This window comes from Pelodiscus sinensis, chromosome 1 (assembly GCF_052426305.1).
Source record: "Pelodiscus sinensis isolate ZL-2025 chromosome 1, ASM5242630v1, whole genome shotgun sequence".
NCBI classification, from domain to species: domain Eukaryota; kingdom Metazoa; phylum Chordata; order Testudines; family Trionychidae; genus Pelodiscus; species Pelodiscus sinensis.
This window is the reverse complement of record NC_143052.1, coordinates 333,484,350-333,497,067: the sequence shown is the minus strand read 5'-3', so window position 1 is coordinate 333,497,067 and position 12,718 is coordinate 333,484,350. Positions and strand designations below refer to the sequence as shown.

Here is a 12,718-nt window from a genome sequence, read left to right as displayed (position 1 = left end):
TGCACATTTCTTTCACAGTTGGATAGGACCTTGGGCATTTACTGTGCACGCACCATGCAAGAATATTAATGATTAGTATGTTATTAGTTTCCCAATAATAACTTATATGACACATATCAGATAAAGTTAATGATATTAATGAACTGGGATACACTAAACTGGTCAAGCCAGTGGAAACTCATTACCAGATTCCAGATACTACTGTACCCCTTGCTCTTTTGCACTTGGATACAGTTAGGTTCACAATGCCCCACCAGTCATCTCTTTTCTAAAATGTATAGTTCTAGTCTTTTTAATGTCTCCTTATATGGAAGCACTTCCTTAATCCTAATAATTTGTGTTGCCTTTGTTTGCCCCCTTTTCAGTTTTAATGTATCTTTTCTGAGAGGGGGTGATCAGAACAGAATGTGGATGTATCATGGCTTTATATAGTAGCCTATCCTGTAATAAACTATATATAGAGATAGAGATGGGATTACAGTGGATGAGAAGATGGATATGAGCAAACAGTGTGCCCTTGTAACGAAGAAGGCTAACAGTGTTTTGGGGTGCATCAGTAAGAGCAGCATTGCCAACAAATCTAAAAAAGCGATCATTCTCCTTTATTCAGCACTGGTGAGGCCACATTTGGTGTACTGTGTCCATTTCTGGGACCCCCATTACAAAAAGGATGTGGACGCATTGGAGAAAGTCCAGCAGAAGGCAACAAAATGATTGGGGACTGGAGCAGAGATGTTAACTAACGATTAATTTACTAGTTGAGGAGTCGATGGAATTTCCATCGACTACTTAACTACTTGATAGGCACTTCTGTATTCCTCCTTTGAAAATTAGGGGCTCTTGTACTTTTCAAAGGAGAAATGCGGAACTCAGTGTGCAGCCCGGGGCCAGCGGGAAGTCTTGCTGATTCCAGGCTGCACGCGGGCGTGCCAGCTCTGAAATGTACCAGAGTCTCCAGAGGGGGCTCTTGTGCATTTCAAAGCGGAAGTGCCCTCATGGAGCCTAGGATCAGTGGCCTGGGCTCCATGCTGCGCTGCCACTTTGAAATGCCATGCGGAGCCCAGAGTCAGCTGGGGACTCCCTATGTGATCCTGGGCTTTGCACAGCATTTCCGCGGAACCTGAGATCAGCTGGGGATTTGATAGCAGCCTTCAACTATCTGAAAAGGGGGAGGAAGGGTCCAAAGAGGATGGAGAGAGGCTGTTCTTAGTAGTGACAGATGACAGAATGAGGAACAATTGTCTCAAGTTACAGTGGGGGCGGTCTAGGGAGGTGGTAGAATCTCCATCCCTAGAGGTTTTTAAGTCCCAGCTTGACATCCTGGCTGGGATAATTTAGTTGGGATTGGTCCTGCTTTTAGTGGGGGTTGGACTTGATGACCTCCTGCGGTCTCTTCCATCCCTATGATTCTATGAATCTATGATCATCATATCCATGCCTTAAACCCGTGAAGCTGTGTCTTGTCTTTCTGGTTTATAGTGTTCAACTGGAAGCATTCCAGAAAATACTACCACAGAGGGGCAGGATTTTAATCTCTTATCTAGAAGCTTAAATTTGGCCTTCAGTACCCCTCTCCTTTTTTCCCCTGTGCCATTGGTGCCTGTATGTACCAAGACATCAGCTCCTTCCAAGCACAGCACATAAATCTGTTTAAGTGTTTCATAAGATCCACAAGCTTTGTGCCCAGCAGGCAATTTACCATGTGCTCTTCCTGTCATCACAAACCCAACTACCTAGATTTCTAATAATCAAATCCCCCATTACTATTACCTAGCTCTTCCTTATAACTAACCAAATATGGTCTGGGGGTGGGGAAGCCCAGAAGCACTCTGGCCTGCCCCTTCTGAATTAGGCCCCGCCCCTAAACATTTTGAAGTGGCCCCCAGCCAAAAATTATTGCCCACGCCTGGACGAGGGGATACTGCTCTATTGTGTCCCTGAAAGTATCTTCTGTGGACCTCTGTATCTCCCTTAGCTCCACCAGTGCAGCCTCTCTGGCCTCAACAGCCCATATCAGAGGCATGTCTTCACTATGGACTGGATCAACTGGGCAGTGATGGATCTATTATGTCTAGTATAGAGACAATAAATTGACTAGCAATCACACTCTCGTCCACTCCAGTACTCCCCCTTAATGAGAATCACCAGGAGTGTCAACTGGAGAGCATCTCCAGTCAATGCACTGCAGTGAAGAAACCGCAATCAGTAGATCTAAATACATTGATTTCAGCTTAGTTACACACATAGCTGAAGTTGCACAATTTATATTGATCACTAGTGGTAGAGTAGACTAAGGGTGTAAAATCCCATTTAATTGGCTAACTGGTTAAACATAGAGGCTGTGTCTACACTGGCCGCTTGCTTTTCTGGAAAAGCAATGACGATCTACTGTAAAATTGTCAGTGTTTTTCCGGAAAAACTATGCTGCTCCCATTCGGGCAAAAGTCCTTTTCCGGAAAAACTGTTCCAGAAAAGGGTCAGTGTAGACAGCACAGTAGTCTTTTCTGCAAAAAAGCCCCGATCGCGAAAATGACGATCGGAGCTTTTTTCCGGAAAAGCGCATCTACATCGGCCACGGACACTTTTCCGGGAAAAGTGCTTTTCCGGAAAAGCATCCTGCCAATGTAGACACGCTTTTTCCGGAAATACTTATAACGGAAAACTGTTCTGTTTTAAGCATTTCCGGAAAAGGGTGCCAGTGTCGAGGTAGCCAAAGCCTGCAGGAGCTGCTCCAGCTGGGGTAGAGCATCCCTCAACCACACTCCAGTCCACAGTCCTCACTGGTTAACCATTCACATCCTTAACATAGCCCCATGTCTCTTAGACCATGAACTGCTCCTACCAATTGCACACATTAATATTACTATACGCTATTCTAAATACCATAGTTATCTTAGAAATGCTGCTACATGTTCAAGTATACAGTTAGGAGCAAGGAATGTAGGTGATATTTACAGGATAGGGGACTCTATCCTGGAAAGCAGTGACTCTGGAAAGGATTTGGGGGTTGTGGAGGATAATCAGCTGAATATGATCACCTGGTGTGACATGGTGGTCAAAAGAGCTAAGGGATAGAAATATAGCCTTGTTAGTCTGGTGTAGCTGAAACAAAATACAGGACTATGTAGCACTTTAAAGACTAACAAGATGGTTTATTAGGTGATGAGCTTTCGTGGGCCAGACCCACTTCCTCAGATCAAATAGTGGAAGAAAATAGTCACAGCCATATATACCAAAGGATACAATTAAATGTGTTCATTTTTTAAAATTGTATCCTTTGGTATATATGGTTGTGACTATTTTCTTCCACTATTTGATCTGAGGAAGTGGGTCTGGCCCACGAAAGCTCATCATCTAATAAACCATCTTGTTAGTCTTTAAAGTGCTACATAGTCCTGTATTTTGTTTAAAAGAGCTAAGGTGATTCTTAGATGCATACAAAGGGGAATCTCAAATGGGAGTAGAGAGGTTATTGTACCTCTTGTATTTGGCACTGGTGTAACCACTGCTGGAATACCACGGAGTCTAGATTTGGTGCCCACAATTAATGAAGAATGTTGATAAAGTAGAGAGGGTTCAAAGAGCCATGAGAATGATTAATGGATGAAAAAATATGCCTTATAGGAATAGACACAAGAAGCAAAATCTATTTAGATTATCAAAGAGAAGGTTAAGGGGTGATGATTACAGTCTATAACAGCAATGGGCAACCAAGAATAGTCAGCAGGCTGCATGAGGGGTCCTCCTTCATCTCAGCAGGCTGCAGCAGCCTGCAGCCCACTGGAGCTCCACCTGTGGCCTGCAGATCCCCTGTCTTGTTTCCACACACATGCCTCTAGTGCACTGGGGAACTAGAGCCCTGAACTTTCTCCTCCCCCTCCCTCCCAGCACTTTCAGAGGGCCATAAATTCACTGATTTGCACTCCATCTCCACTCCTCTACCATGAACTTCAATGAGAGCAGGATCATGTGCTAAAGAAAAAACACATATAGATATCTGTTCTAGTGTGTGAACCATTCCAATTTGAAGCAATATTATATTGCACCATACCAAACAATTCACTTCCAAAGGTTAAGGTAATAATTACTCAGTAATAATCAATACACATAATCTCAATAGCAACACCAGACACTTTGCTCTGCATGAAGTACTATCGCACAAGGCTAGATGACACGATATCATCTGAAGAAAAAAGTATTTGCAATGCTTTAGCACTAGCAATTGATCAATGTTCATGCATAGCTGACAATGTTCAGAATCTTTTCAGCCTTACAGATTTTGCCATAAAGTGATTCAAAGTGAGGCAGAAGTCCAGAACCCTACTATACAGATGATCTGCAAAACTGCATATTCAGGACTGCCTTGAGTTGTAGTAAAATGCAGGACAATGTAGCACTTTAAAGACTAACAAGATGGTTTATTAGATGATGAGCTTTCATGGGCCAGACCCACTTCCTCCGATCAAATAGTGGAAGAAAATAGTCACAACCATATATACCAAAGGATACAATTTTAAAAAATGAACACATATGAAAAGGACAAATCACATTTCAGAACAGAAGGGGGATGCGGGGGGGGGGGGGGGGAAAGGAAGGTAAATGTCTGTGAGCTAATGGTATTAGAGGTGATAATTGGGGAAGCTATCTTTGTAATGGGTAAGGTAGTTGGTGTCTTTGTTCAACTCCCCCCTCCCCCGAGAGTGTCGAATTTTAGCATGAATGACAGTTCAGAGAATTCCCTTTCAAGTGCAGATTTAAAAGGTCTTTGTAGCAGAATGCAGGTAGTTAAGTCATTGAGACAGTGTCCTTTCTGGTTGAAATGGCAAGAAACTGTTTTTTCTTTGTGATCAGTGCATAGAGCAGTGTCTCTCACAGTGACACTGTGCACTGTACAAACATTAAAATAAAATATCCTCCTGTGCAGAGAGTTTACAATCCAAGTACAAGACAAGAGATGATGGACTGACACAAAAGACAGCTGGGGATAATAAGGTAACAATTTTGATCAGTTCAAAAGTGATCAGCTAACTAGTCATTGCCAGATGTACAGTAGGCATCATTTCTAAGAAAGATGAAGTATTTTGAATAATTAGTAACAATATTAATGTAACAAATTTGGACACAAAGTTTCTGAAACTCACATATTTATACTGTTCTCATATTCAATCTAAAATGTGGAGCTGTCTGAGTCATAGATAAATTTCTTTCCATCCTATTTTGCATTCTCCCTGAGTATTTCCGGAGTAAGGAATGAAGACTAAGATGCCCTGCTACAAAGTTTCTCTGTGCTGCAGCTTGAGCAATACTGAGAATCAATTCCACATGGGAAGTGGTATTAGGGCATAACCACTGTCAACCCATTCAATAGAAGCTTAAAAACCAAGGCAATCAAACTCAGACTGTCCTACCTTAATGCAAAGAAATAAATGGCGGATTCTATTTCTAATGGTGCAGTCTCCTACCTGTTGCAAACGGTCTTTTGAGGAGCTATGACATTTCCCCCTACACTAATTTTGATTAAATGAAGTTCATTTGGATCATACACAATAGGGTTGTTAAGGACAAGTCACTTCCCCCCTTGCTGCCTCTATCAAATAGAGGCAGCAAGTGGGGGAAAGAGGGGTTTACTTCAAAGCAGCAGGGCTGCACAAAGCCTGGGGGTCAGCTACTTTGTGTGGCATCCGCTTTGAATACCGCAGGCTACTGCTTTGAATATCGCAGGCCACGTTTCAAAGGGGCAGAGCCACAAGGAGCCTGGGATCAGCTGGGGAGTCTCCAGCTGACCCAGGCTCCTGGCATTTCAAAGGGGCCACCCTATCCACTAACTGAATAGGCGATGCAAAAAATGCATGGACAATTCGATTAGTCAGTTACAGGATATTTAACATCCTCAATACACACCCAATTCTGTTAACTAGGTCCCAGCTGGCAGGACCGATTTGGGTGTTACTACAACCCCCAAAGAGAGAAAGGAGAGACTGTCCCAGAATGCAAAGGCAAGTGGAGGTGGCCACACAGGGGCAGAGCAGCAAGTGGCCAAACGCACGCTGGGGCTGTGTGGTGGCACCCTGCCCCTGATCCCAGCCGGGGCCATGCCCGGATCACTGTGCGGACAGCTGGGCTCCAACCCTGTCCGCGGCCGGACCGCACTGGCCAATCAAAGTCGCTGCGATAGAAGCTCCTGCCACGCCGGGGTCTGATTGGTCCTTGGCACGCGCAGGGGGCCCGGCCAGCCCCAGCGTCCAGCACAGCCCGGAGCCCCGCACACGTGTCCCAGCGCACGACCCCCGCCCCATGTGGACGCGCGACGCCCGCCGCAGGGGCACGCACCTTGTTGAGATGCGGGTTCCTGGTGATGTCGTAGCCTCGCTTCTTGGTGGCGCTGGCCGGGAGGCCCCGGGGCATCTCGGATCGGCAGCCTCTGCCCGGCTGGGGGCTCAGGAGGGGCAGCCACTGGCTCGCCCTCGCCAGCCGCAGCAGGCGGCGCCCAGCTGAGTGGCAAAGCGGCAGCATCGTCCCCGCAGCCCGGCTCTCGGTGCTAGGTGCGATCCCGGGTGACGCGCTCCACCGGGCAGCTCTCCCCAGGGGCCGGCCCAGGTGGGGGAGACTCGGGGCGGGCGAGGCACCAGCTCTGCCCCGGGGCGGGGCTGGCGGGGGGAGCTGCCCGCGGCTGGGGCTCAGGCACCGCAGGGATCCGTGCTCCCCGCCCAGCAAGAGCCGCAGCCCCTGGAGCGACCCTGCAAAGCGAAAGCAAACCCAGGAAGCAGATCAAGTAGCAGCTGCCAGCCCGGGCCTGGCTGCGGCGGAGGCAGCGCCTCCTCCCAGCTCCCCTGCACCGGGAGGGACCCCTCTGCCCTGGGCCACCCACACAACAACCCTAGCGGCTCTGCTCCCTCCCTCAAAGCCAGCCCAGGCAGCAGGGCTGAGGCTCGGGGCTGGGTTCCTCCCCCGGCAGGAACGGGAATGAGGGAGCCGGGCGGGGAGGGCAGGGGGCCACAGCAAGGCTTTGCTAAGTGGTCCAGGGCCGCACCCGTCCCTGACATTAATGGAGGGGGTGCAGGTCTGGGATGGAGGGTGGGTGCAGAAGGGAGCTCAGGGTAGGAGAATGGGGTGCAGGGCGTGGGATCTGGGTGAGGGGGGTTGTGACAGGAGAGGGGCTCAGCAGGGGGTAGAGGTTCTGGGAAGGGCTATGGCACAGGAGAGGATTCGGACCTGGAAGAGGGGGTACAGGGTGGGAATGGAAGCTATCGTGTAACTGAATAGTCATGTAACCACACGACAGCTTATGGGTTACATGACTATTCAATTGTCAGTGGTGGTGGGGCCGGCAGCCAGTGCGCTCCCCGCCCCACTCCTGGTAAGACCCCTGGCACCCCTGTATCAGAGGCAGTACCATGGGATGGTAGGCGGGAGCCAGTTTAAAAACCAGCTCCCCGCATGGACCAGCAGATACAGAGGCAGCAGCGCAGGGTGGCTGCAGTCCCTGTCCGCGGGGGTCTGAGCTCTGAGCTTCTGCTGCTACGGACCAGCTTCTGTCTATGGTGAGCTTGGGCTGCTGCGGATAGAGCCTGCTTTGCAGCAGCCTTCCCTGCTCCTCCCACCCCAGTGCAGTGGCAGCACTGTGGCGCTAGTGCTGGGGGATCCGGCTTTTAAGCCAGCTTCCCCCAGCACCAGTTCCTGCCTCCCCCTCCCCCCCCACACACTGCCTCTGTAAGAGGTTGAGGGTGGGAAGCAGGTCCATGGAGCTAGCATGCACAGAGAGCCAAAAGTTGGCTTCCTGTCCGTATTGGCTCCAGACTGCCCCCTTGCCCTCCATGCTGCTGCATCTCTATCAGAGGCAGCAGCATCAGGGTGTGAGGGGGGCAGATGGATCCATTGCTTGTGGGAAGCTTGCGTAAAGCCAACTCCTCACGGACCCCCCCTCACTTGCTGCCTCTGATACAGAGATGGCAAGGAGGGGGGAGTGCATGTAGTTGATAAAATTAATTGATAAACCCAGGCTTATCAGTTAATTGTGTAGTGTATTACACATTGACATCTCTAGTGCAGGGAGCCGTGACTTGGGGTGCAGGTTCAAGGTTTGGGTTGTGATCTAGGACAGGTGGGGTTGGTACATGGGGTAGGGGATTGAGATGCAGGATCTGGGATGGGGTATGGATGCAAGAGTGGGGGTGCAGAAAGATTGGCTTGTGACTTGGGGCACAAGTGAGGGGGCTCAGAGGGCTTAGGATGTGACTTGGGACAGGGAGTTGCAGTGTAGGAGGGGGAGGGGTGCCAGGTGCAGGCCCTGACTAGGAGGTGCTTACCTTAAGCAGCTCCCAGCCAGCAGCCCAGCAACAGCCTGGGGCAGGCTCCCTGCCTACTGCATCCCCTCATGCTGCTCAAAGAGACTGGCTCTTGGGGTCATGTGCGAATCTGCATGCTGTGCACACCTCTGCACGCTGCTTGTGCTGCCAGCATGGCCCAGGCAGCTCCCATTGACCATATTTTGCCCTCCCCTGGGCTTGGCCATCCCTTCTCTGCACCCCTGGAGCAGGCAGCTGGGAGAGAACCTGGAGCTAGATTCCTCCACACACTGCATCCTGCAAGGCAGCAGCAGAGAGACCTAGGGCTGCAGAGATTCATACATGCCAAAGTTGGCAGCAGTGACTTAGGGTCCGGGAGCTGCAGGCTCCACCTTCAAAAATAGATCTGGAGTTTCTGGACATGTGATCCCTGAGGAACTGGTCGGAAAGAGCCTGCATGGTGGGCTGTGCTGCTCACTCCCCCACAGATGTTTTAATGATGCGCTCTCGGTAATAACACCCTGTTAAACAGAAAGGCCTCATGACTGTATTCCTGTTTAATGTCTCTTTAAACAAAAGCTGCCTGTTGTAATGATTGGATGGTTTCTGATAGTGATGTGGGAAGGATTTGTAAACTTGTTAAAACCTCCTAAATAAATAGCCCCCTGGAAGGAAGGAAGGAAACCAACAAGAATAAAGAAAGTGGCATATTAAGTATGGCTAAATTAGTGTGACACTGATGTCATGGGTTGCAACAGAGGCATCTGCAAATCTAGGGAATATCAGTCCTTTCCCAAAGCCTTCTCATACAACCTTCAACCATGCAATTGGGACAAAGGACTAAGAATCAGGAAATTTGGTTTACAATTCTGGCTTGGCTTCAGACTTCCTTTGTGAGCTGGGAGCACTAACCAGCCATACCTCAGTTTCTCTATCTGCAAAATGTAGCTAGCATGTGTTGCTCAACCAAGGATGCCATGGGGCTTTAAAGGGACATTCCTCAGAAGAGGACTTTAGCTCACTGCTTAGCCTATGGGCAGTAGCTGAGGATTTAGGAGACTAGAGTTCAAATTCCTGCTTCTTCACAGATTTCCTGTGGGATCTTGGGCAAGTCACTTAGGCCCAGCTTCTCAGGAATATTTCCCTAGCTGTAAGTATCTAAGCATTACCTGTTCTGTAAATGGGAGATAATGCCCTGTACTTCATGGGGGTATTGTGAGGACAAATCAGGTAATCAGGGCCATACCTATACCTTATCTAGATAGACAGACAGAGGGTATGTCTACACTACCCCGCTAGTTCGAACTAGCGGGGTAATGTAGGCATACCGCACTTGCAAATGAAGCCCGGGATTTTAATTTCCCGGGCTTCATTTGCATAAGCGGGGTGCCGCCATTTTTAAATCCCCGCTGCTTCGAACCCCGTGCAGCGCAGCTACACGGGGCTCGAACTAGGTAGTTCGGACTAGGGTGCCTATTCCGAACTACCGGTACACCTCATTTCACGAGGCGTAACGGTAGTTTGGAATAGGAACCTAGTCCGAACTACCTAGTTCGAGCCCCGTGTAGCCGCGCTGCACGGGGTTCGAAGCAGCGGGGATTTAAAAATGGCGGCTCCCCGCTTATGCAAATGAAGCCCGGGAAATTCAAATCCCGGGCTTCATTTGCAAGTGCAGTATGCCTACATTACCCTCCTAGTTCGAACTAGGAGGGTAGTGTAGACATACCCAGACAGACTTGGCATGTAAACAACTGGAAAAAAACAACAGCCCAGGATTAGTTCCTACATCTGCTCCAGGGTCAATTTCATTGTATAATCCCGTTTTTCCTGTTTTTTGATGTCTCTCTTTCCTGCTTAGTTATGTGGAAGAAACAAAAAAGAACAACAAAAACACAACCAGGGAAGCTGACTAACTCAGCATGGGAAACAGTGGCATTGATTACACACAAAATGTATGTCGATTGGCTAACGGGGAAAAAATGTGGTTTCTCGCCTTAATTTCCCATGTGTTACTTATTACAATAGCACTGAAACCATTTCCAGGCATTACTGACTGGTGGCTCTTTTGTTTATTAACGTTTGGAAGACCCTCTGGAGCTATGAACGCAAATGCCCCAGAAATGGCTATAACTAAACAAGTCTCAGAGTTCCAAGAAGACCACTCAACATTCAGCCTTGCCAAATTACAAGATAAAGTTTTAATTGGCTCTGTGCATATGTTTTCTCCACTTGCTCTAATAAGCTGATATAGAAAAAAGAGCTGTGTAACTACAGAGTCCCTGCTGCAAAGTGTATTTGGACATTCTGAGCTCCACTTACCTCTGATGTTATTATTCATATAGCTGAGATACCAAAAATAATACTTTGCATTTTTAATAGCGATGTCCCCATCCCACATCACTACACTATGCAAATATTTATGAGGCATCCAGATTCCACAATGATGGGAGCAGTACAAAAACCATGATGGACCGGTAGAATTTAGTTACTGCTTCTTCTTCTATCACCACTACTTTACAGAGGGGAAACTGTGGCATGGTGAATTTCTATGAATCCGGATACTCGTATGGCTCCCCGTTAGCCTCACAATACCCTGTGAGTTAGGGAAATACTGCCTTTCTCCATTTACAGATGGGAAACTGAAGCACAGAGAGATATTAAGGCTACGTCTACACTACGAGTTTTCTTGGCAAAAAATACGCAAATGAGGGACTCATTTGCATGAGTCGCAGTCTCATTTGAATATTTTATGCCGATCCCTTTTTGCACAAAAACAAGCAGTGTGGACGTTTTCTTTTGCACAAAAACCGTTTTTTTTAAAAGGAAGTATTAGTATACCTTCTTTTTTGGGGCATAAATATCTTGCAGAAAAAGGGGGTTTGCGCAAAAAGAAAATGTCCACACTGCTTGTTTTTGTGCAAAAACCCCTAGCGCAAAAACAGATTGGCAGAAAATATGCAAATGAGATCATGACTCATGCAGTGAGTCCCTCATCAGCATATTTTTTACTGAGAAAACTCGTAGTGTAGACATAGCCTAAGGGTATGTCCGCACTGCAGAGTTTTTCCTGAAAAACGTCTGTTTTTCTGGAAAAACTACACTTATGTCCATACTGAAATTGCGTTCTTTTGACAGAAAGTTGAAAGAACACAGGGAGTTTTCCGACAGTGGTAAACCTCTTTCTACGAGCTCTTTTGGAAAAAGGTGTGTGTGTATGGGGAAAAAGGGGTTGGTTTTTTTTGAAAGAAGAGGCCTCCAGGAAAAAGCACAGGTGCCCTGGTGGCCATTCCATCCATAGTAATCACAACTTAAATGCAAGATAGAGTCCAATCAATGTGGATGCTATCTTTTGAAAAAGCTGATCGGTTTTTCAATGCGCTTTTGCTGTGTGGACGCTCTCTTCCGAAAGAAGTTTTTCCAGAAGGTCTCTTCCAGAAAAACTTCTTCCGAAAGAAGCCTGCAGTCTGGACATAGCCTAAGAAACTTAGCCAGGGTGATACTAGCAGTCTGTAGCAGAGCAGGGAATTAAAGCTAGGTCTCTCAAATCCCTACCCAAGATCCTAACCACTGAGCCATCCTTATTCTCTTTAAGGGCACAATTTTCAAATCTGGGTAAGGCCCCCCAACTATGGCTTGTGACACTAGTATTTGAGAAATTTGTCTAAAATGACCACCAACGAGATGAGATAGGTCTGACGCAGACCCTGGGGGGAGAACCCAAATCTCTTGACTCTTAAGTCTATACTTCAATCACAAGATCACCCTTCTTTTGGGCATCACAAAAAAAGTCCAGTCATATACCTACATTTCCCAGGTCAAAGGGGTCTTTGGAGATCTTGCATTCATTTCTCCTCTGTGTACATTCTTTCTTTATGCTTTCTATCTCATAGTCTTACTCAAAGTCCATCCCTCCTAGACTACCATAGAGTGAATTGACCAGTTTGTGTACCTCCAGCAAATAGAGACCGCATATAGTCACTAACCATCGTCAAAGTGCTTTCCTCTACTCACCAACATCACCACTGTCTTGCTTAGGTTTGGGCTCAGTTTCAGCCAACTGTTCTTCATCTGAGAGCTGATTTCATCTTGGTGGAAGTGGTGTGATCATAAGTGGTGATGGGTAGGTGGAGCTGTGCTTCATCTGCATATTAGTGGCGAAGGTGCAGTTTTCCATCATCTCTCATTGGGTGCATCCCTTTAGGAAGAACTCATATCATTGTAGTATTATTGTGGGTCCCTGTCACCTCTTCCAGGTGTGGCAGCAGTATCTTATGGTAAGCAGTGTTGGATACTATGGACAGTTCCTGGAGGGTAAGAATGGATGTCTGCCCACAATCCAGTGGCAGGAGGAGGTCATCCATCAGTCCCACTAAAGCAATTTCAATCCCATTTCCTGGCTTGAATCCAGATTATGTTGGTTCTAGAAGGTTAGG

At 47.4% G+C, this 12,718-nt stretch overlaps 1 protein-coding gene across 1 annotated transcript in view; it reads right to left on the bottom strand.

Moving 5' to 3' along the window:
• ME3 (malic enzyme 3) overlaps positions 1-6,878 on the bottom strand; it is a 165,872-nt gene extending 158,994 nt beyond the window's left edge. Inside the window, exon 1 of the mRNA XM_075919399.2 lies at positions 6,331-6,878. Within this exon, the coding sequence (XP_075775514.2) occupies positions 6,331-6,513 (183 nt within the window). The 5' untranslated portion in view covers positions 6,514-6,878. The remainder of the gene's footprint in view (positions 1-6,330) is intronic.
• Positions 6,879-12,718: the final 5,840 nt, after the last annotated feature.